The sequence below is a fragment of the Vulpes lagopus genome, chromosome 7, assembly GCF_018345385.1.
Source record: "Vulpes lagopus strain Blue_001 chromosome 7, ASM1834538v1, whole genome shotgun sequence".
In the NCBI taxonomy this organism is placed as follows: domain Eukaryota; kingdom Metazoa; phylum Chordata; class Mammalia; order Carnivora; family Canidae; genus Vulpes; species Vulpes lagopus.
In genome coordinates this window covers 53,125,399-53,148,825 of record NC_054830.1, presented here as the reverse complement: position 1 = coordinate 53,148,825, position 23,427 = coordinate 53,125,399, and the positions used below count along the sequence as shown (strand labels likewise).

Below are 23,427 nucleotides of genomic sequence, written 5' to 3'. Positions count from 1 at the left end.
AGGTGTAATTGACCTATCACATCATAATAGCTTTAGGTATACAACATAATGATTTGGTATTTGTATATATTATGAAATGATCACCACAGTAAATCTGGTTACCATCCATACCCATACATTGTTAGAAATTTTTTTTCTTATACTAAAAACTTGGAACTTTCTTTCTTTCTTTTTTTTTTTTTTAAGATTTTTTTTATTTATTCATGAGAGACACAGAGAGAGAGAGAGGCAGAGACACAGGCAGAGGGAGAAGCAGGCTCCATGCAGGGAGCCCGACGTGGGACTCCAGGATCAGGCCCTGGGCTGAAGGCGGCACTAAACCGCTGAGCCGGGCTGCCCAACTTGGAACTTTCAAGTATGCAACACAATATTATTAACTGTAGTCACCGTGCTGTATATTTCATCCCCATGACATTTATTTTATAACTGGAAATATGTACCTTTTGACCTCCTTTACCCATTTATTATTATTATTATTATTATTTAAATAGCCCCTTCACCCTCCCCACCCCCTGCCAACTTCCCCACTTCTAGGAGCCGCCAATCTGTGCTCTGTTATCTATGAGCTCTTTTTTTTTTTTTAAGATACCACTATAAGTGAGATCATATAATATTTGTCTTTGTCTTCTTTGCCTGACTTACTTCACTTAGCATACTATTCTTAAGGTCTGTTCGTATTGTTGCAAGTGGCAAAATTACATTCTTTTTTGTGGCTGTATAATTGTATAAAAATAAATACACACATAAATACATACATACATACATACTACATTTTCTTTATCCATTCATCCATCGATAGGTTATTTCCATATGTTGGCTATTGGATATGCTGCAGTGAACATTGAGATGCATACATCTTTTTGAGTTAGTGTTTTCATTTTCCTTGGAGAGATACCCGAAATTAGAATTGCTGGATTATCTGATAATTCTGTTTTTAATTTTTTTTAAAATTAAAGCCACTGTTTTCTGTAATGGCTGCACCAATTTACATTCCTACCAGTTTGTGTGTGAGGGCTCCTTTTTCTCCACGTCCTTGCCAACACTTGTTATTGCTCCTTTTTTATTTGATACTAGCCATTCTGACAGGTGTGAGGTGATATTTCATGTGGTTTCAATTCGCATCTCCCTGATCATTAGTAACGTTGAGGAAAAAAAAAAAAAAGTAATGTTGAGGAACTTTTCAGTACCTGTTGGCCAACCTTCTGTCTTCTTTTGGAAAATACCTATTCAGATCCTCTGTCCATTTTTTAATCAGTTTGTTTTTTGCTGTTGAAGTGTTTTGAGTTTTAATATACTTTGGTTATTAACCCCTTAACAGATATATAATTTACAGGTATTTTCTCCCATTCAGTGTGTCTGTTCATTTTGATGGTGTCCTTTGCTGTGCAGAAGCTTTTTCATTTCATATAGTTTCAGTTGTTTATTTTTGCTTTAATGTCAAATCCAAAAAATCATCACCAAAACTGATGTCGAATTTACCATCTTTTTATGTTTTCTTCTAGAAATTTTATGGTCTCAGATGTTACAATCAAGTCTTCCTTTTATTTTTTTTTATTTTTAGATTTTATTTATTTGAGCAAGAGAGAAAATGGGAGTTGGCACAGGGCAGAGGAAGAAGAGAGTGAATGCCAAGCAAACTGCTTAGTGTGGAGCCCGGTGTGGGGCTCAATCTCATGACCCTGAGATTATGACCTGAGCTGAAATCAAGAGTCAGATACTTAACCGACTGAGCACCCAGGCACCCCAAGTCTTCCCTTGATTTTGAGTTGGTCTTTGTGTAAGGTGTAAAATACTGGTTCCATTTTATTCTTCTGCATGTGGCTATCCTGTTTTCCCCGTATCATTCTTTTTTTTTTTTTTTTAATTTTTATTTATTTATGATAGTCACAGAGAGAGAGAGAGAGAGAGAGAGAGGCAGGGACACAGGCAGAGGGAGAAGCAGGCTCCATGCATCGGGAGCCTGATGTGGGATTCGATCCCGGGTCTCCAGGATCGCGCCCTGGGCCAAAGGCAAGCGCCAAACCACTGTGCCACCCAGGGATCCCCGTATCATTCTTTTATTGAAGAGACTGTCCTTTCCCCATGGTATATTCTCAGCTCCTTTGTCATAAATTAATTGACCATATATATGTAGGTTTATTTCTGGGCTTTTTCTTTTGTGCCATTCATTTAATGTGTCTGTTTTTATGCCAGTACCATACTATCTTGGTTACTATAGCTTTATAAAATAGTTTGAAATCAAGTAACATACTTCCAGCTTTGTTCTTTTTTTCTCAAGGTTGGTTTGGCTATTGGTCTTTTGTGGTTCCATGCAAATTTTAGGATTGCTTTGTTCTATTTCTGTTATTTCTATTTCTGCTATTGGAATTTTGATAGGAATTGCATTAAATCTGTAGATTGCCTTGGGTAGTGTAGACATTTTTCCGATATATGAGCGCAGAATATTTTTCTATTTGTGTTTTCTTCTGTTTTTTTTTTTTTTTTTTATTAATGTCTTAGCATTTTCAGTGTGTAGGTCTTTTACCTTCATGGTTAAATTTATTCCTAGGTATTTTATTCTTTTTGATGCAATTGTAAATGAGATTGTTTTCCTAATTTCTCTTTGTGATAGCCTGTTACTAGTTTATAGGAACACACCAGATTTTTGTATGTTGATTTTGTATCCTGCAACTTTGCCAGATTCACTTATTAGTTCTAACAGGTTTTTGGTGGAGTATTTAGGTTTCTCTTCTCTTTCTTTCTTTCCTTGGCTCCATGTTGGGCTTGAACTCACAACCTTGAGATCAAGACCCGAGCTGAGATCGAGTCAGACACTTAACTGACTGAGCCACCCAGGTGCCCCTTGTCTTTACAGTTTTCTATGCATAACATCATGGCATCTGCAAATAGTGACAGTTTTACTTCTTCCTTTAGTTTGGATGCTTATTTTTCTTGCCTAACTGCACTCGCTAGAACTTCCAGTACTCTTGAATAAAAGCATCAAGAGTAGCCATTCTTGTCTTATTCCTGATATTAGAGGAAAAACTTTCAGCTTTTCACCTTTGAGTATAATGTTAGCTGAGTGTCTGTGTGTAATTTTGTTTTTGTTGTTTGTTTTTTTAAGATTTAATTTTTATTTATTCATGAGAGACACAGAGAGAGGGAGGCAGAGACGCAGGCAGAGGGAGAAGCAGACTCCATGCAGGAAGCCTGACGTGGGACTCAATCCCGGGTCTCCAGGATCACACCCTGGGCTGAAGGCGGCGCTAAACCGCCGAGCCACCCGGGCTGCCCTCTGTGTGTAATTTTGACAGTCATTGCCAGGCTGCCTTCCAAAGAGGTTGTTCCAACTTATAGTCCCACCAGCCCAATATGAGGGTGCCCATTTCCCTACACACCCACCTATATATTATGCTGTATATACTGTTTAATCTTTTTGAGTATCGAGCTGATGCTTAAATTTTATATAATCATAAATAAGAAAGTACTTTTTTCCCCATCTTTTACCATAACTCTACCCCCTTTACTTTTCAGCCAATAGGCTTTTTGAAAATTGCCTAATTTTATTATGATTATCTTTTACATTAAATGTATTTTGTGATCCGAGTATAAATACATATATTAAAATATTAGACTTTTCTAGAACCACTGCTCTGAAATATCCAAGATCAATCAGCTAAGTTTCTGTTTAATAGGAGGATTAATATGTGGAAAGCTCACAGGAAATAATTTCTAAAAATAGGAAATATATAAAATAGGGGATATATAAAATAAAAAATAATTCTAGACTCACTTTTATAGTATTGGCTGTAGTTCTTTGCTGCACCTTCTCTGCCAGACTGCCAAATCTTGAAGTTCCTAAGGATTCCAGTCTAGGCCCACTCTCTCCTCTCTGTACTCTTTCTGAGCCCATGGCTTAAATGTCATTTTATATAGTGATTCCCAAGGAGGTATCTATGGCCCAGACCTCTGCACTGAACTCCATTTGGTTCAGAATATATTAAATTTTTCTTAAGACTTCTTCTTTGACCCATATGTTATTCAGAAGTGTGTTATTTAACTTCTAAATATGTGGGTATTTTTTAAACTATTTTTCTGTTACTGTTTCTAGTTTAATTCCATTATGGTCTAAGAACATACTTTAGGATTCCTATTTTTTCTTAAGTTGTATTCTGTTTTGTTTTGTGTTTTTCATTTGTTTTTATTGAAGTTCAATTTGCCAGCATATAGTATAACACCCAGCGCTCATCCCATCAAGTGCCCTCCTCATTGCCTGTCACCCAGTTACCCCGACCCCCTGCCCACCTCCCCTTCCGCAACCCTTTGTTCATTTTCCAGTTCTCTCATAGTTTGTCTCCCTCTCTAATTTTTCCCACTCAGTTACCCTCCTTTCCCTTATACTCCCTTTTACTATTTCTTAATTCCCCATATGAATGAAACCATGTGATGATTGTCCTTCTATTGACTTACTTCACTTAGCATAATACCCTCCAACTCCACCCATGTCAAAGCAAACAGTGGGTATTCGTCTTCTCTGATGGCTAATACTCCATTGTGTGTACACACACACAGACACACAGACACATACCACATCTTCTTTATCCATTCATCTGTCGAAGGACATCATGGCCCCTTCCACAGTTTGGCTATTGTGGACACTGCTGCTCTTAAGTTGTATTTTATGGCCCAGAATGTGATCTGTCTTATTGAATGTTCTAAGAAAGCTTGAGAAGAATGTGTACCCTGCTGTTAGGTGGATTATTTTATAAATGTCAATTGTATCAGGCTGATTGGTTGTGCAGTCCAAGTCAACTATGTCCTTATTGATTTTCTGCTTCCTTAATCTACCATGCTGACAGGAAACAATGACATCTACAACTATAATAGTTGATTTTTCTATTTCTCCTTGGCAGTTTTATCCATTTTTGCCTCAGGTGTTTTGAACTCTGTTGTTAGGTGCATACATGTTTAGACTTGTTATGTATTTTTGGGAATTAACCCGTTTATCATCATGTAATTCCCCTCTTTATGCCTGATATTTTCCTTGTTCTGAAGTCTTTAGCCTGATATTTTCCTTGTTCTGAAGTCTACTTTGTCTTTAAATTCAGTTATCCCAGCTGTCTTTTGATTAATGCTAGCATGGTGTCTTACTCCATCCCTTTACTTTTGATCTATTTGTGTCTAGGGTTTCCTATTGACAATTTATATTTGAGTCTTCTTTTTTTTATCCAAACAAGTCTTTGTCTTTTAGTGGTATATGTAGACCATCCACATTTAAAGCGGTTATGGATATATTTGAATTAATGTTAACCATGTGTGTAACTGTTTTCTCTTTGTTGCCAGAGGCTTCCTTTTCTGCCTTATCTGGTTTTGATTGAGGAACTTATATGATCCCTTTTATCTCTTACTGTATCAAATATACATATTTACAAATGTTTTTAGTTGTTGCTCTAGAAATTAACTAATTATTTTAAGCTAATACAAGCCTACCTTCTGATGACACTCTTCTGTTTCACATGTAATGTAGGTTCTTTATAACAGTGTTTCCAATTCCTCCCTCCCATCCCTTGAACATTGCTGTCATTCATTCACTTATCCACATGCTGTAATCACCCAGTACATTGTTACTATTATTAACTTAAACAGTTATATTTTAGATCAATTAGAAATTAAAAAATAGGATTTATTTTGCTTTCACTTCCTCCTACAGTGCTCTTCCATTCTTTATGTACATTCTAACCTGTATCATTTACTAAAGAAAAGCTTTTAACACTATTTACAGAGCAGGTTTGCTGGTGATGACTTTTCTTAGTTTTTGTTTGCCTGAGAAAGTATTTCTCCTTGACTTTTTTGTTGTTGTTTTTAAAATTATTTTCAGCAAAATTCATAGGACATAAAATTAACCATTTTAGGGGCACCTGGGTGGCTCATGCAGTTAAGTGTCTGCCTTTGGTTCTGGTCATAATCTTAGAGTCCTGGGATCGAGCCCCACATTGGGCTCCCTGCTCAGTGAGGCGTCTGCTTGTTCCTTTCTCTTTACACCTCCTCACTACTTGTGTTCTTTCTCTCTCTCTCTCCCAAAATAAATAAATAAATTTTTTTTTAAATTAACCATTTTAAAGTGCACAGTGCATTGGCATTTAGTACATTCACAATGTTGTACAACCACTACCTTTGTCTAGTTCCAAAACAGTTCCATCAATCTAGAATACAACCCCTTACCCATTAAGCAATTTCTCCCTGTTCTTCCTTCCCTCTAGCCCCTGGCAACCACCAATCTATATTCTGTCTCTATGGATTTATCAGTTTGGGACATTTCATATACATGGAATCATATAATATGTGACCTCTTGTATCTAGCTTCTTTCACTTAGCATAATGTTCATTTACCTATGATCTTGCACGATCAGTACTTCATTCCTTTTCGTGACTGAATAGTATCCCATTATATGGATAGACCACAATTTGTTTATCCAGTCATCATCCACTGATGGACTTTTCTTCACTTTTGAGGGATATTTTTGTCAAGTATCCCTGCTTTGGTGGTTTCTTTCTTTCAGCATTTGAACTATTTCGTTCTGCTATCTTCTGGCTTATGTAGTTTTGGATAAGATATCTGCTCTGAATTTTATCCTTGTTTCTCTATAGATGAAGTATTTCTCCTCCCCTGCCCTCACCCCCCAGCTTTTTTCAGTATTTTCTCTTTGTGGTTTTCTGTAGTTTGAATATGTTGAGGAAATATAAATAAAAGAAACAAAATCTTCTCCCACCCAGAAAACCTCTCTGTAAAGGTAGATAGAAAACAGAAAAAACAAGTTTCTTTCTTTCCTTTTAAATTTTAATATTTTAATTTTAAATTAAAAATTTTAATATTGGGATCCCTGGGTGGTGCAGCGGTTTGGCGCCTGCCTTTGGCCCAGGGTGCGATCCTGGAGACCCGGGATCGAATCCCACGTCAGGCTCCCGGTGCATGGAGCCTGCTTCTCCCTCTGCCTATGTCTCTGCGCCTCTCTCTCTCTCTCTCTCTGTATGACTCTCATAAAAAAAAAAAAAAAAAAAAAAAAAAAAAAAAAAAAAAATTTAATATTCAAGTAATCTCTACACCTAATATGAGGCTTAAACTCACAACCCTAAGATCAAGAGTTAGTTATGTGTTCCACTGGCTGAGCCAGCCAAATGCCCCTTTTTTTTCTTTTCGTTTTTTTTAAAAAGCATTAAATCAGAATGTGATATGCATTACAGGTAGTCTTCTAAGAAATTGCAAAGACAGAAAGGAGTTTCACTCATTTGTATAGCCAAGCAAGTTTGTACCTACAACCCATTACATCATACATGTTTTCAAGATCCTAACTTTATCAGGGAAATTATGGAAACCACCTGTGCTAATTAGTCGGCTTTACTGGGGACTCGACTGGGGGTGCGGGGTAGTTCTTAAATCTTTATGATGGGAAGTAGTTTGCAAATAGGAGCAAGGTGCCCACCAGGTTAGGCCCTTACTCTCCCAGAGGCCTAGGAGGTAAGGGAACTATCGCTCTTGAAGTTTACATTTCGAAATGATGGTTCCCAGATCCTTGAGAAAACATTCCTGAGTTGTGAGACTGCAAAGAGACTTGTGTTACCATTATAAAGATTTACATACATCTGGAGAAGACAGAGTTTAAAAAGAAGAGGGGAAGAAGTTTTTCCTTTATTTTCAGCAGGGAAAATTAAACCTCATCTTTAACTTGTATTTGGCCTTATAAGTAGGGTATGTCTAGATGTAGTATTTTAGTATTTCATCTACTTGATGTTTTCTTTTTTTTCTTTTTTTTTTTTATAAATAAAGATTTTATTTATTTATTCATGATAGAGGCGTGGGGCAGACACACAGGCAAAGGGAGAAGCAGGCTCCATGCACCGGGAGCCCGACGTGGGATTCGATCCTGGGTCTCCAGGATCGCGCCCTGGGCCAAAGGCAGGCGCCAAACTGCTGCGCCACCCAGGGATCCCTACTTGATGTTTTCTGAGCTTCATAGATTTATGCTTTGGTGTTTGTCATTAATTTTTGAGAGTTCTCAGCTATTTGTACTTCAAATATTTCTTCATTCTCCTTCTGCTATTTCAGTTATGCATATGTTCTATCTTGAAATTGTCCCATAGTTCTTAGATACTCTGTTCTGGGTTTTTTTGTTATTTATTTTTCCTCATTTTTTACCTTTGCATTTCAGTTAGGTCATGGTGACCTATCTTTAAGTTCACTGATTATTTCCTTGGTTGTATCCAGTGTATTGATGTGCCCATCGAGGCATTCTTCATTTCTATTACCGTGTTTTCAACTTCTAACATTTCTTGCTTTTTGAGAATTTCCATCTTACATTTCTCATCTGTTCTTGCATGTTGTCTACTTTTTCCTTGGAGACTTTTAACATACTGACCTTTCTAAGTTCCTTTTTTGGTCATTCCAACATTTGTGTCCTGTTGAAGTCTGATTCCAATGCTTGATGCTGGTTTTATCCCTCTGTTCAGATTGTGTTTTTTCTTGCCTTTTGGCATACCTTGTGTGTATCATTTTTAAAACCAGACAGTATCTGTGATGTTAAGTAATAAGAACCGAGGTAAATAAGCCTCTAGAGGCTTCAGATTCCCCTAGTGTCTTTGTCTTGGTCTCTCCTCTTGACTTTGAGCTTCCTTGGATATTCCTCCTCAGAGAGTGTGTGTCTTGAAGCTCTTCCAGCTATAATCCACTGTTATACTGGAGCCCTGTTGGTGTGGTGGTAAGGTGTGGGTGAGGGGAAGCATTCTGTCATCTTATAATAAAGTCTCAGAATTTAGTAGGCCAGTGTCCCTGGGCTATTTATAAAGAGTTCCAGGACTCAGTTCCAATTTGGGGGCAGGGTTGGAGGGGTCCCACATACACAGCACCAGGCAGTTCTGACACTATCAGTGCAGAGATAGCATCAGATTCCACAGACTAGTGATTCAGCCCTATGAGACTGCCCCCTACTCTCACCTCAGACACCAATCACAAGTCCCTGGCTCCTGACCAACCAGCTGAAGATGGAAGGTTCCAGTGACCTTCTTGGGTTCAATTAATTTGCCAGAGTAGCTCACAGAACTCAGAGAAGCACTTTTTTTTTTTTTTCCAAGATTTTATTTATTTACTCATGAGAGACAGAGAGAGGCAGAGACACAGGCAGAGGGAGAAGCAGGCCCCATGCAGGAAGCCCGACACAGGACTTGATCCCTGGTCTCCAGGATCAGGCCCTGCCTGGACTGAAGGTGGTGCCAAACTGCTGAGCTGCCTGGGCTGCCCATGGGAAGCACTTATTCATGTTTACCAGTTTATTAAAGGATACAAATCACCAGCCAAATGAAGAGATACCTCAGGCAAGGTGCCAAACAAGGGAGCTGCCAGCCTTGCAAAGCTTGGGGCCAGCTTGGTGACACATGGAAATGTTCTGGTTCCCCAAGCATGGAAGATATCTGTAATGGGGCAAAAAGCTGTTCTCCTTGGTTTATGGAGGCTTTATTACATAGTCATGATTGATTAAGTAATTGGCCACTGGCTGATTTAACCTCCAGCCCCTCCCCCAAACCGGTATCCCTGATGAAGGAGGGGTACTGAAAGTTCCAACCCTTTAATCACATGGTTGATCCTTCTGACAATCAGCCCCTGCCCTTGGGAGAGGTCCCAAAAGTCACCTTCATTAATGATAAGACACTCATCTTGCTTTTATGACTTAAGCATTTTCAGGAACTGTTGAGTGAATATTAAATATATCTGAAAAATCTATTTTTGTCATCTGAATGACCAAATATGTATTTCTTATAAATCATATTGCAGGTGTAACATTTACAAGGATGTATTAATTCCTCTTATTGCCCTCTCCCCTCTATAAGATGGGAAGGTCCAAGGGGCCTGGAGTTGAAGAAATGCTCTTTCCCCAGGTTTGGTAAGATTCAGGTAAAGTCTTTTCAACCCTGGGCAATAGGCTTGGGTTTATTTTCTAGAAGAAACCCTTGAATTCATTTTACAAAAATTCTTCCCCTTCCCCTGCCAGAACCACCAGGGAAATCTTTCTCATCTTTTCACCTTGAGAACCAAGTGGGATTCCTAGAGCTAAAACCCCTAACCCTCCTAAGACTGTGGCCCCCAAGAGTTTCTTACTCCCATCCTAGTCTGTGCTAAGTCTCCAGCAATTCGTTGTAATTACCTCCAGGTTGGCTTCTGCTCCACCTAAGCAGATCTCAGACTTTGTGAATCCACCTCTCCAGATTTTGGGATGGAGTTTGCCCTGCACACTCAAGTTCTCTGATAAGCCCAAGGAAAGTTATTGATTTTCAGTTTATCTTGCTTTTTCTTGTCGTAAAGATGAAATGACGTCTAAGCTCTTTACATTGAGGTTGAAACCAGAAATATACTTTGAGCTCCAGACTCATCTGTCTGGTATTTTACTTGACATATCTAATTGGGCATCTCATATTTGGCAGGCCAAAAACAGACTTCTAAATTCCTACCAACCCTTCCCCGCCTCTCCACATGCCATTGTTCAGGCTACAAACCTAAGAGTCATTCCTGGTTCTCCATTCTCCAGTCTTCACATCTGTACCCACCTGCATGTGCTATTGCTTCTCCCTCTAACATGCATCCTCTGCTCTCCAGACCCACAGCCACCATCCTCAGCTCCCACCTGGGCTCCTGCAGGGACATGCTAACAATTTTGCAGCTTCCACTTTTTTTGTTTTACATTTTTTTTTTCCATCCAACATCCAGGAATATCTGTTTAAAATGCAAAGCCTATCATTCCCTCACTTAAAATCCTGAATGTATTTGGAAAATACTGTTTTGTGTTATTCAGGGAGGAAAGCTTTATCAAATATTTTATCTACATAAGTGTTCTAGGGATTGAGGTAGGCTGAATGGATAATATATTTGTTTGATCTTTGCCTGTGAGCAGCACTAACTACTCATATAAGTTAAAATTTATAATAAGTAAAAGATTCATGTACCATTTTGCATAGGTCAAAAAAAATTTTAACAGATTTTCTTTGCCTTTACCTTTAATTATCTTTTCTATTCTCCTTTGTTATACTCTAATATACCCTGGCTTGTAACAATCTGACAAATTTTATATATATTTGTGAATTTAAAAATGTGTGTTTGTATAGAATAGTATAAGACAGATATAAAATAGCATAAGAAACCTGAAGACCTGATTTGGGAAGGCAAAACCCCTGAATGACTCCTTTTGTACTTGCAGTGAAATCCTGACTCCCACCAGGGCCAGCCCACCTCCCTTCCTAGGCTCCTGGGCCATTCTTCATTGTCAGTGGGCCTGATGTCAGTTCTAAGAGTTCCTTCTTCTTAGGGCTTTTTATATGCCAGAACATTTCGCATTGCTTGGAACACAGTTTTCCCTACGCCTTTGTCTGATTGCCTTCATAACCTTGAATCTTACATTAAATGCCACCTTGACACAGAAGCTTTCCATGACCTCTCTTTCTAAAAAGTTAAGTGCCTGTGTCGCTTTCTCCTATTCCAGCCAGATCTTTTCCCTCATTAACATTCATCATAAATTGTTCGCTGGCTGGTCTGTTTATTTGTTTTTTGCCACTTTTCCACTAAACTTAAAGCTTCGTGAGAGCAGGAGCCATCTCCATAATGCCAGTAATCTAGCAAAGTACCCCGTGTAGAGTAGACCCTTTGTAAGCATTTAAGGAAAGAACAAGTGAGTGAGTAAGCTTAAGTCAGTGGGAGATTCAATGAGGTGAAAGGGGTAAGATGAGGCTTCCCAATGAGGAGAGAAGTATGTGAGAGCTTAAAGCAGGAAATACTTTTATCAAGGTCCTCTTGTGTTCTGGGCCTTGTACCAAGTGCTTTCACACATACTGTTTCACTTTCCTAGTAATCCTTTTTTATAGATACATAAACAGGGGCTCAGAAAGCTCATATCAACTGTTCCACAGTGACCCAGTTGGGAAGCAGTCGAATGAGCATTCCATTCACGGTTCTCGCTGCAAAGCCCTATTTCGGGATCACAAACCTGTGTTTCTAGGACCAGGTGGCAGTAGAGAAGGTGAACAGTGTGGAAATTAGGGCCAGACAGAGAGCCTGTGCCCCATCTAAAGGGGTGGCCATACACAGACAGTTGATAACCACAGAGAAACTTGGGGCTAGGATGGGGACAGGTTCCAGCTTGTCAAACTGTAAATATGATTTTTCTGGTAAATACTCTATCTTTAGGTGTTGGCAACCAGTTCTTTAAATTTTAAACTCTAGGAGGTCAAGCAAAATTTATCCAGTGGCTGTTTTTTGCCTGCAGGCTCTTTTTTTTTTTTTTTTCTTTTTTAAGATTTTATTTATTTGAGAAAGAGAGAGGTCACAAGCAAGGATGAAGGGCAGAGGGAGAAGCAGATTCCCCACCAAGCAGAAAGCTTTGACCTTGGACACAGGACTCAATCCCAGGACCCTGGGGTCACGACCTGAGCCAAAGGCAGACATTTAACTGCTTAGCAGAGGCTCCCCGCAGGCTCTTACTTACAACACAAACGATGATACTAGTTTGGCTGTAACAGAGTGGGTAAGATGGAGGAGAATGGCAGTAAGTCAGGTCACATTGAGGTCCTTTTGAGGTAGAAGTAGAGCCTTGGGCCAGTAGAGTATGTAGTCAGCTCTGCTATAATGTGACATACACGTTCCTTAAAATTCCCATACTGTGCAAAATTCTGCAGTGGAAACAGGGCTTATGGGGGCAAATGGAGTTAACGGCATAACATTTAACAATTGTTAGTGACACATTAGAAAACAAGTATGAATTTAATTTAAATTGCAGTTTTACATACATTAAATGGTTAAGAAATACATAATGACTACAATAAATATGACACTTTACCTTGAAAGAGCCCTGAAACTTGCTTGTAGAGGGGGTGTGGGAGGATTGTAGCTCCTGCGTTGTTGTGAGTGGGGTGATCTGAAATTGGGAAAAGCTGTAACACCACATGACCTGAGCTGGCTATTCCCACACAGCTCACTTAACCTCGAGGTTATTTTCTGTGTGTTCAAGGTTTCTCAGTAGAAATCATGCATAAACACAAGATTTACATTATGCACAGGATATTCCCTAATATATTGGTCACACTGGAATAAATGTATCTTTAGAATTATAGCAAATACTGTGTAGCCAGGCTTGGAAGGACTTAAAGAGTCACAGAGGGCACCTGGGTGCTGAGGGTGACTCAGTCAGTTAAACATCCAACTATTAATTTTGGCTTAAGTGATGATCTCATGATCTCAGGGTGGTGAAATCAAGCCCTATGTTGGGCTCCGTGCTGAGCATTGAGCCTGCTTAGGATTCTCTCTCCCTTTCCTTCTGCCCTCTCCATTCACGGTCTCTCTCTTAAAAAAAAAAAGAAGTCACAGAGAAAACAAGACCTCCCTCTTTAGATTCCTTCCCTCCCCCCATTTATTATTGTTTGAAAGGAAAATATGAACATTTTGTTCCAAGTGAAGAGATTAAAGTTTGCCTCTTATGTTCCTTTCATAGGGCTGCCTTAACAAATTACCACAAACTTGATGCCTTAAAACAACAAAAATTTATTTTCTGGCCATTCTGGAGCCCAGAAGCCCAAACTCCAGGTATTGCCAGGGCCATGCTGTCTGTAAGGTTCTAGGGAAGCGTCCCTCCGTGCCTTCCTAGCTTCCAGTAGTAACTGGCGGTCCTCTGCAGTTCTTGCCTGCAGCTCTGGCCCTCCAGTCTCCTCCTGTATCCAGACCTTCTAAGGACACCAGTCATTGGGTTTGGGCCCACCCTCATCCAGTATGGATTGTCTTAACTAAATCACATTTGAAATTTCCTATTTCCAAATAAGGTCACGTTCTAGGCCCTGGCAGTTAGGATGTAACCATCTCTTGGCGGGGGGTGGGGCATGATTCTACCAATAACACCTCTTCTCCACCCCTCCACAGGAGATTTAATAAGTCTGGGTACATCCTCAATTTGATGTTTCCTAGTCTCTTTAAACAGGAGCCTGCCTGCTGATGTTTGTCAGTAAGGCTTTTGTTTATGTAACGATCAGCCTGGGGTTTTCTGTGCCCCTGAATCTTTAGGAGAAAGAAGAAAAAAAGAATCATCTGAGCTTTGGGCTGTGTTACATACAGTCACCAAGAGCAGCTGTCCCCATCTAGACCCAGTCACTCCTACCTCCCACCCCTGCCCCACCCCCAGAGGTGCCAGGGAATAGCAGCAAAGGTAGTGACATGCCAGTGACAGTGTGTGCTTAGGTGCAGAGTGTGGCACCTCCGAACATGTGAAAGGCTTCTGCTAGCCTTGTCTTGATTATAGTTGGTGAATGAGGATCCCTCTCAGTCACATGACTACTTCATTTCTTAACAGGGAAAGTAATTTAGGAAGGAGGTAAGTTTGGATAGACAGGAAAAGGAAGTCAGACATTTTACTCCTAGATCTCAAGGTTATAAGGGCCTTGTAAAGATCAACTTGTTACCTTTTAACTAAGGTAGGAGTCCCTTCTTTTTTTTTTTTTTTTTTGGTAGGAGTCCCTTCTGTGGCAGCTGAGAGAAGTGTATGTCACCCAGTTTGTCTGCAGTCTTTCAGCTCAGCACTGAGTAGGAAAGTTTTTTGTTTTTTGTGTTTTTTTTAAGAGAATTGTTAAAGTTTTCTGTTTCATGTTTTACTTCTCCATGGGACTCTGGGTATGTATGCCACAGGTTGTACAAAGAATGGTACTTCCTTTCATTTCTCTCTAAATCTATTCTTCTTCAGCCTTCAAGATTTCTTTGACCGTTCAGTTGCAGATGATGGTATGCTGGGATTTTTGCCCCGCCAGCTAAGGATTTGTTTGTTCCCAGGCTGCTCTTCTTTCTGGTCTTGAACTTGCTGTGCCCTCAGCCTATAACATTTTTTGCCACATTATCTGCATGGCTTCCTCTCTTGCTTCATTCAGGTCTTTGCTCAACATCACTCCTTCAGAGAGCTCTTTCTGAAGCAGCCCCCCTGCCTCCTTCCCCTTGACATGCTTTATCCATTTATTCTGCTTTTTAGTTTTCTTCATGACACCTGCCATGACTGATAATCTACAATATCAGTGTTCATGGTCTGTTCGTCCCCGTACCCATAGAAGGTTAACTCCACAAGGCAGGAGCTCTGTTGTGTTCATGTCCCTATCCCTAGTACCAAGAACAGTGCTTGACGTACAGTGGACACTCAATAAACATATATTAATTGATTGGATCTTTGTCATTTTCATTTGAACCAACCAGCATTGTCTGATTTTCCATATTGGATAGTTGGCAAAGCAGTTATGCTAGATTCTTTGTGAGTTTGCTATCTGAATTCTGGAATGCTGTATCACAAGTCAGCATCTATCAGGATGTGGCATAGATGCCAGACCTGCCCATAAGTATGGTAGAGGGGACTGAGTTCCAGCCAGAGATGTAGTACTTCTCTGCATGTCCAAGACCCAGCCACAACGGCCCCCAAAATTTGATTTGCTGTGAGGACCTGTTGGTGTTCCCGGAAGAAGGAAGGTAGGCAGTGCTCCAAGCTGGGCACTAAGCCTGAAGAATATCAGGACAGGAGTAGAACAACTTCAGAGAATTTCATGAGCAGGAATGACAAGTCACTCTTGATGTAGCAACTATTTCTGTCATAACTGATGCAGTTAGGCAGGGACTCTACAAATAGGCAGACTCCCACAGCTGGCCCTCTGAACAGTGAGCAGTGGGAGCCTCTGGAGGAATCAGGGTCAGGACTTCTGTGGACTTTACTATGCCTAGGACAAGGCTTTTTTTTTTTTTTTTTAAGTTAAACCTGTCATCTATTATTATCTCCATTTCATAAAACAAAAGACTTTTCTTTTTCCAATTTTATTGAGATATAATTGACACACAGCATTGTATAAGTTCAAAGTGTACAGCACTGTGACTTGACTTACATATATTACAAAATGATGACCACTGTAAATTTAGTTAACATCCATCATCTCATATAGATACAAAAAAAGAGAAAGAAAAAATAGTTTATTCCTTGTGATGAGAACTCTTAGGATCTACGTCCTTAACAACTTTCAAATACACCATACAGCAGAGTTAGCTACAGTCACCATGCCATACATTACATCCCAGTACGTTTTTTATCTTATAACTGGAAGTTTGTATCTTTTGACCACCTTCAGCCAGTACCCCACCACCACCCCAAGGGACATTTTAATTAAAAATCGTCGGAATGCTATGATCCTGAAATAAAATTAGCTCCATGAAAATTGTTTCTGAGAAGCTCACAATTGTGTTTTATTTTTCTCATTTCACCATGCACTGGTGAAACTGCATCTTGGACCAGCATTGACTCCAGGACGGCATTGGGCAGTTACAGCTTTGAGAGCACCACCTGCAAGTACACAAGTCGCATGATACTCCGTGAGAGCAGGCTCCATGTTGTGTCTTGTAGATTGTGACAGACCAGCAGACAGGACAGAAGATCCAGATAGTCACCGCAGTGGACGCCTCCGGATCCCCCAAGCAGCAGTTCATCCTGACCAGCCCAGATGGAGCTGGAACTGGGAAGGTGATCCTGGCTTCCCCGGAGACATCCAGTGCTAAGCAGCTCATATTCACCACCTCGGACAACCTTGTCCCTGGCAGGATCCAGGTAAGGCCTGTTACAGGTATTTGTTCCAGCACTTCTGCTACCAAACTTGTTTCTGACTCCTCCTCTACCACGAAGGCCGGCCATCTCTAAAAGGTCCTTTGAGGACCTGCAAGCACAGCAACCTGCCGCTTTGGCTAAAGTGAAAAACCAGCGAGTGAGTGGCAAGAGCCAGAAGGCAGCCAGCTGCAGTGCTCAGATGGGATGGAAGTTGAGCCAGGAAAATCAGCAGCCCATGGGAGACTGGCACGAGCAAGCTGGTACTAAGGCCGCTAGAGAATTATTCTATTTAACCTAAGTCTGCATGGTGGTGGTTATTGGCCACTCCACATCTTAGGGGTACCACCTATGGCTGACTTATTCCTAAATCTCCCAACAGCCTTGTCCAGGTTGTCAGGCCTGCTCCAGCTCTTTGTTCTATCCTTACTTGCTCCTGTGAACTGCTGCCTCTGGGTCAGTCCTCTTCCCCAGCCCTCCCTCCAGCCCTGACAACCATCATCCTACTTTCTGTATTTATGACTTTGGCTATTCTAGGGACCTCACATAAGTGGAATCCTGCAGTGTTTTTTCTTTTGCAGTTGGTTTATTTTACTGACTAATGTCCTCAAGGCTCATCCATATTGTAGCCTATGTCAGAATTCCCTTCCTTTTTAAGGCTGAGTAGTGTTTCACCATATGTAGAGACCACACTTCATTTATACAGTCATCTGTTGTTGGTTGTTTGGGGTGCTTCTACCTTTTGGCTCTTGTGAATGAACAATGCTGCTAAGAACCCATGTGTTTTTAAAAGGGGGGGGGGGGGGAGAGGAACGCCTGGTGGCTCAGCAGTTTAGCGTCTGCCTTTGGCCCAGAGAGTGATCCCATAGTCCCAGGATCGAGTCCTGCATCAAGCTCCCTGCATGGAGCCTGCTTCTCCTTCTGCCTGTGTCTCTGCCTCTTTCTGTGTCTCTCATGAATAAATAAAATCTTTAAAAAAAAAAAAAAGAACCCATGTGTTTTAAGGGGGAGGAGAGTTTCTACTATGGAGAAAAAAAAGGAAAAGAAAGGATTTTTTTTCTTATAGAACAGGTTCAGAACACAAGTGATGTTCATCTTTCAGAGCTGCACTTTTTTTTTTCCAGCAAAGTTTTTTTTTTTTTTAATTTAAATTCAATTTGCCAAAATCTAGTATAACACCCAGTGCTCATTTCATTATGTGCCCTCCTTAATGCCCATCACCCAGTTACTCCATCCCCTCACCCACCTCCCCTTCTGCCAACCCTTTGTTTCCCAGAGTTAGGAGCCTGTCTTCCTCTCTAATTGTTCCCTACTCAGTTTTCCTCCTTTCCCTTTTAGTCCCTTTCACTATTTCTTATATTCCACATATGAGTGAAACCATATCAGAGATGCACTTTTAATACCCCTTGCAGTGTGGTTAGTAAATGCTGCCTCTTCCTTTCCCAGAGTACCTTCTGATTAACTGAAATTAGAGTTCCTCCCTGCTTATTTAGACTACTACTTGTTCATGAGAAGGTAGTTGTTGATTTTGTTGTGTGTTCTATAAGAGGTCATCTACATAGTAATTTCTATATATATTCCTACCATATAGAAATAATTTTAAGAGATATTGTTATATTATTTAATAACAGCTATTTTTCACTTTCTTATATTGGTGTCAGTTACAATATTCTTCCGGATGAGTAACACTGTTACCTAGAAAATCACCTGCAAGTGAAAGAGAAATAACATGTTTCAGAGGTCGCCTGTTCTTGTCCTTCTACTCCCAGCTGCCTCAAAGAGAGACCTAGTTATTTAATTAATAAAGCCTGATTATTTCTCTGCCAAATATACCTCATTGCATACATTCCAAGCTATTTCATGGAAATAAAGAAGCAGCCAGGAAGACCTACAGTGTGTTCATGTTGGAGCATCTGAATGTGATTCCCCACGTGGCCCCCCCATCCTGGATGTTTATGCTAGCCAGATAGGAGAGTAGATGAGTGAAAACCAGTGCCTGACCTTGGACAAACCACTCTCCTCTTCTCCTCCCAACCACCACTGAAGGGTGCAGTCTAGGTGAGCAGCAGGGCCATTCTTAATGTCAGGCTAAGTTGTCAGGTTCTGCCCAGAATTTTCCTGCTTAGAAAACCAAGATTAGGAATTTATAGTTAAACATTGCTTTGCTTAATCTGGTTTTCAGTCAGCACTTTGCTTATTTCATGATTCTTCTTAGATCGTCACGGACTCTGCTTCTGTGGAGCGCTTGCTGGGTAAGGCCGACGTCCAGCGGCCACAGGTGGTAGAGTACTGTGTCGTCTGTGGCGACAAAGCCTCTGGTAAGTAACCCTAGGTTATGTTATGCTAGTTGCTCATCAGGATCCAACATCATAAACCAAATGGGAGCTGGGGCTTATTGGAAAGACAGCATTTTCTGTAGGTTTGTAGGTTTCAAAATGTAAATTCTACTTTTCTAAATGGGGTAGTGCTATAAACAAGCAAATCAATTTGTCAGGTTACTAGAATCAAAAGAAGGAATCGAGACTTGTTTCTATGACTTGTAAATCTTGGTTATGCATTGACTATTTTGTACTACTAAGAGCAATCATTTCTTTAATCTAGATAATATTAGCACAGTGCTTTGCTATTTCACGAAATGTGTTATCTCTTTCTTCTTCATCCTAACTCTACTATCCCTTCACTATAACCCAGTGTGGTAACTGCTGTAATGAAGGAGGAGGGAGCATGCGATTCTGGCTGGAGCCCCAGGGTCAGGCAAGGTCCCCCAGCGGCAGTCACATTCTGTGAGGCTTGAAGGTTGAGTGTGTGTATTGGGTAAAGCAGAAGGGCCTTCCTGCTGGTGGAGCCAGGGCCTGGTGACTTTACTGTCCCCACCCATGATGTCTTTGGGGAAGAGTTCCTGGACTTTTGTGGTTAGGATGTGGGTACAAGGAGACTGGAGAAGATATCTGGCCCAAAAGTTCAGACTTCACCCTGCTAATGCCAGGGAGCTATAGAAGGTGAGGCAGGCAAGAAAGATGGAGGAATATTTAGTATATTGTGCTACTGAAGTGAGCACAGGAGGGAAAAGGATTTAATAAGGTACCCTTCTAGCTGTGCTCCGGGCTCAGGCCTGAGTTTTGTAATCGGTTCCACTTTATTCTATAGTCACAGAATTCCCAGGAACTTTGAACACTTTGTGGTCTTGGTTAAACAAAACAAAAGGTTGGACCAAGCATCTTAAGGAAGACAGCCCAGACAAGCATCCACAGAGGTCAGAAGCTCCAGTCCCCTCTTACCTTATATCATTTACTGTGCCAGGGTGCCCTACCTCTGTTCCCACTCCTTGAACAGGGCAAAACCTAGCCCATGCCACACCTTCACTGAAGCCAGTGCTGCCTGTGTCCCTTCATCCTTTTGTATAGGGCGCTCTGGCATTTGTTACGTTCTCTTATAATTGTTCTTAGAGGCCTGTCTTCCACACCAGAATGTACTCTTTTTGTCAAAGCAAGAACCATGTCTGACCCCTCCATCTCTATGTCCTATCTTCTTGCTCAGTAAGGAGAGGCACTCCACAAACTTTTGAACAAATGAATGAAGCATGAACATAACAAAGAGGCCACAAAATCTGCTTGGCTTCCCCATTTGTTAGTCCCCTTCTGGGCTTAAAGGAATGGTCTAGGCATAGCAGTTTCCAGATATTAGATGTCACTCTGAGGTCTAGAGAGACTAAGGAAAGACACTGCAAGAAAGGAAAAATGATGCCTAGACACACACACCAATTTTAACACTACTCTTAAAGGCACAAAATTGAGACCCTCCGAGTACACGCTTGGGGAATGGCTCTGCATGCTAGAGGTCAAGACAGTGGGACGCTCAGCAGCTGCCATCAGTGATGATCCTATGAAATGTTTCTTCTCAGCAATGTAGCTATGATACTGGGTTACAGAAGACCAAACCAGGAGTGTTTATCCATGGTCAGTGCCCACTGGGAACAAATGAAGTGTGATGCATATGGAAGCACTTGGTGAATTTTGGAAGGGTAAACTGAGGAGGGGGGGCTCTTTTTAATGTCATCAGTCATTAGAAGTTAGAAACGCCAAAGTGAACAAGATCAGAAAAAAAAGAACTGTATGTAATAAATGTATTTCTAGAACTATGTTTCCAAAAGGATCTGAATACCTAACCCAAATGAGCCATATGGTGTGCACCCTTCCCTCACCTTGGGCCTACATAATCACAGCCCCTGTGCTTCCCCCAAGTAGCTCTAGGGCCCAGGACATGGCTCACACAGAGGGAGTAAAGGGAAGAGTAGGATGTGTGCTAAAAAAAAGCACATGCATGCTTTTGTCACACGCCGCTGTTGGCAGGACACGAGCACTAGGTAGCTTCTCAAGCTCGGGTTTGCAGAGAGCCAGGACCAGGTATGCACAAGTGGACAGTATGGTTCAGCCATCATCTGTGAGCTCTCCCTGCATGTTAGGTCCTTTGTGTACTAAAAGCATTAAGGTCATGCCATTTACCAGCTGTCAGGTAACCTATCTGAGCTTCTCTTTTTCTTTGACATCACAGGGCCACTTAAAAGATTATAGGAAAATAGGGATCCCTGGGTGGCGCAGCGGTTTGGCGCCTGCCTTTGGCCCAGGGCGCGATCCTGGAGACCCGGGATCGAATCCCACGTCGGGCTCCCGGTGCATGGAGCCTGCTTCTCCCTCTGCCTGTGTCTCTGCCTCTCTCTCTCACTGTGTTCCTATCATAAATAAATTAAAAAAAATTAAAAAAAAAAAAAAAAAAGATTATAGGAAAATTATGGGAAGAAGTTAAGTATTATGCTTAATGCTCAGGCTCATGATTGCCCCTTGGCTGCTGGCATCTAACACTGTGCATCAGTCACTCTGATAGACTTACCTTAGAAACACCGCTTTGGGGATCCCTGGGTGGCGCAGCGGTTTGGCGCCTGCCTTTGGCCCAGGGCGCGATCCTGGAGACCCGGGATCGAATCCCACATCGGGCTTCTGGTGCATGGAGCCTGCTTCTCCCTCTGCCTATGTCTCTGCCTCTCTCTCTCTCTCTCTCTCTCTCTCTCTGTGTGTGACTAACATAAATAAAGAAAAATTAAAAAAAAAAAGAAACACCGCTTTGTGACAGATCACCTGTTCTCTTGGTGAACTGCTTCACACACCTTTCTCTTTTCAGGTCGTCACTATGGAGCTGTCAGTTGTGAAGGTTGCAAAGGTTTCTTTAAAAGGAGTGTAAGGAAAAATCTGACCTACAGCTGCCGGAGCAACCAAGACTGTATCATCAATAAACACCACCGGAACCGCTGTCAGTTTTGCCGGCTGAAAAAATGCTTAGAGATGGGCATGAAGATGGAATGTGAGTAACAATACAAACAAGCTGCCTGGGTTAGCAAATTGGGAGAAAGCCAGACTTCTATACCTGGCTTTAAAATACTCTAAGAGGAAAAAAATAAAAATAAAAATAAAAATATAAAAATAAAATAAAATAAAATAAAATAAAATATAAAATAAAATAAAATAAAATAAAATAAAATAAAATAAAATAAAATAAAATAAAATAAAATACTCTAAGAGGAAAATATCCACTGAGGCTTCCTTTTGTTTCCTTTCTGGGTCAGCTAGGTGATCCAGCGCCCGTGCTGCAGTTAGTCATCTCCCATGGTGTGTGTGGAAACCTCCTCCAGATAACTCAGGAAGCAGCACAGTGCTGTGGAGTGAACACAGGCTTGAGAGTATCAAACCACAGTTCTGCCTCATAGAAGCTGTGAGGCCTCGAGAAGACATGTCACCTCTCTCAGCCACAGGGTCCTTGTCTAAATAGGACCCCTTACCTTACTTACATATTGGGTCTGGGGTTCCTTTCTTTCTTTTAAAAAGATCTTTATTTTCTTCAGTTGTTTCTGGCCCATATACCTCTCTCAGACCAGATTCCTGAAGGGAAAGACCTCTAGTGTTATTGAAAACTGACACCCCATTAAACAGTTTGCCACAGATGCCTTACAGGCTTGACTTGGACATTAGATTGGTTCCTTTATGACACGTGCATTGGACAAGCTGTCTGTTAAGGGCCCGCTTGAAGATGGGTGTTTCTCTTCCTGGAGAGTACCTTCTATTAGCAAAAAGTGAAGACCCAGAAGCCTCAGTATGGGTCCCCCATGTGAGGCCATGCAAATGCCATGCTGAAGTTTCTTAGGCCATGCCCACCCTCCTGAACTCTTCAGATTTAACATGGCATTGTTTGGCTTTGAGCTTTTCTTTCCTTTGGCTGAAAAGTCCTCTGAAAATTGAGCTAGATGTGTCTAGCACCAGAGTTTATCATCCCTATTGTAGCAGACTTAACTAAGAAAGACTCCTAACTTTACTATGAAGAATATAGTTTTTAATGACTCTTTCCTCTAAACGTGAATATTTATGTTGTGATTTAAGCTGTGCAGAGTGAACGGAAGCCCTTTGATGTACAACGGGAGAAACCAAGCAATTGTGCTGCTTCAACTGAGAAAATTTATATCCGGAAGGACTTGAGAAGTCCTCTGATAGCTACTCCCACGTTTGTGGCAGATAAAGATGGAGCAAGGTCAGTCTCTGTTTTGACAAGGAACAGAAAGGGAAAAGAAGAAGTCCAAACTGTATCCCAGTAAAAACTAGAGTTGAGAATCCTTTGGTGTATTCTGAAGATCAGGTTAACTTTATTTAACAGAGCAGCCACAGTCTGTGGTAAGCCTGGAAGCCAAGGAGACATGTATCCTTGTGGCATCCTGTCTCAGGCTATAGGCCCAGCTTTGTGCACATCTCATTGCAGAGAGTAGAGGGGT

General features: G+C 41.0%; 1 protein-coding gene across 6 annotated transcripts in view; it reads left to right on the top strand.

The window, feature by feature from the left end:
• NR2C2 (nuclear receptor subfamily 2 group C member 2) overlaps nt 1–23,427 on the top strand; it is a 100,157-nt gene that overhangs the window by 56,365 nt on the left and 20,365 nt on the right. For all 6 annotated transcript variants that reach the window (XM_041762273.1, XM_041762278.1, XM_041762279.1 and 3 more), the window contains 4 exons: nt 16,422–16,622; nt 18,832–18,934; nt 21,792–21,971; nt 23,042–23,189. In XM_041762273.1, the coding sequence (XP_041618207.1) occupies nt 16,422–16,622; nt 18,832–18,934; nt 21,792–21,971; nt 23,042–23,189 (632 nt within the window). The remainder of the gene's footprint in view (nt 1–16,421; nt 16,623–18,831; nt 18,935–21,791; nt 21,972–23,041; nt 23,190–23,427) is intronic.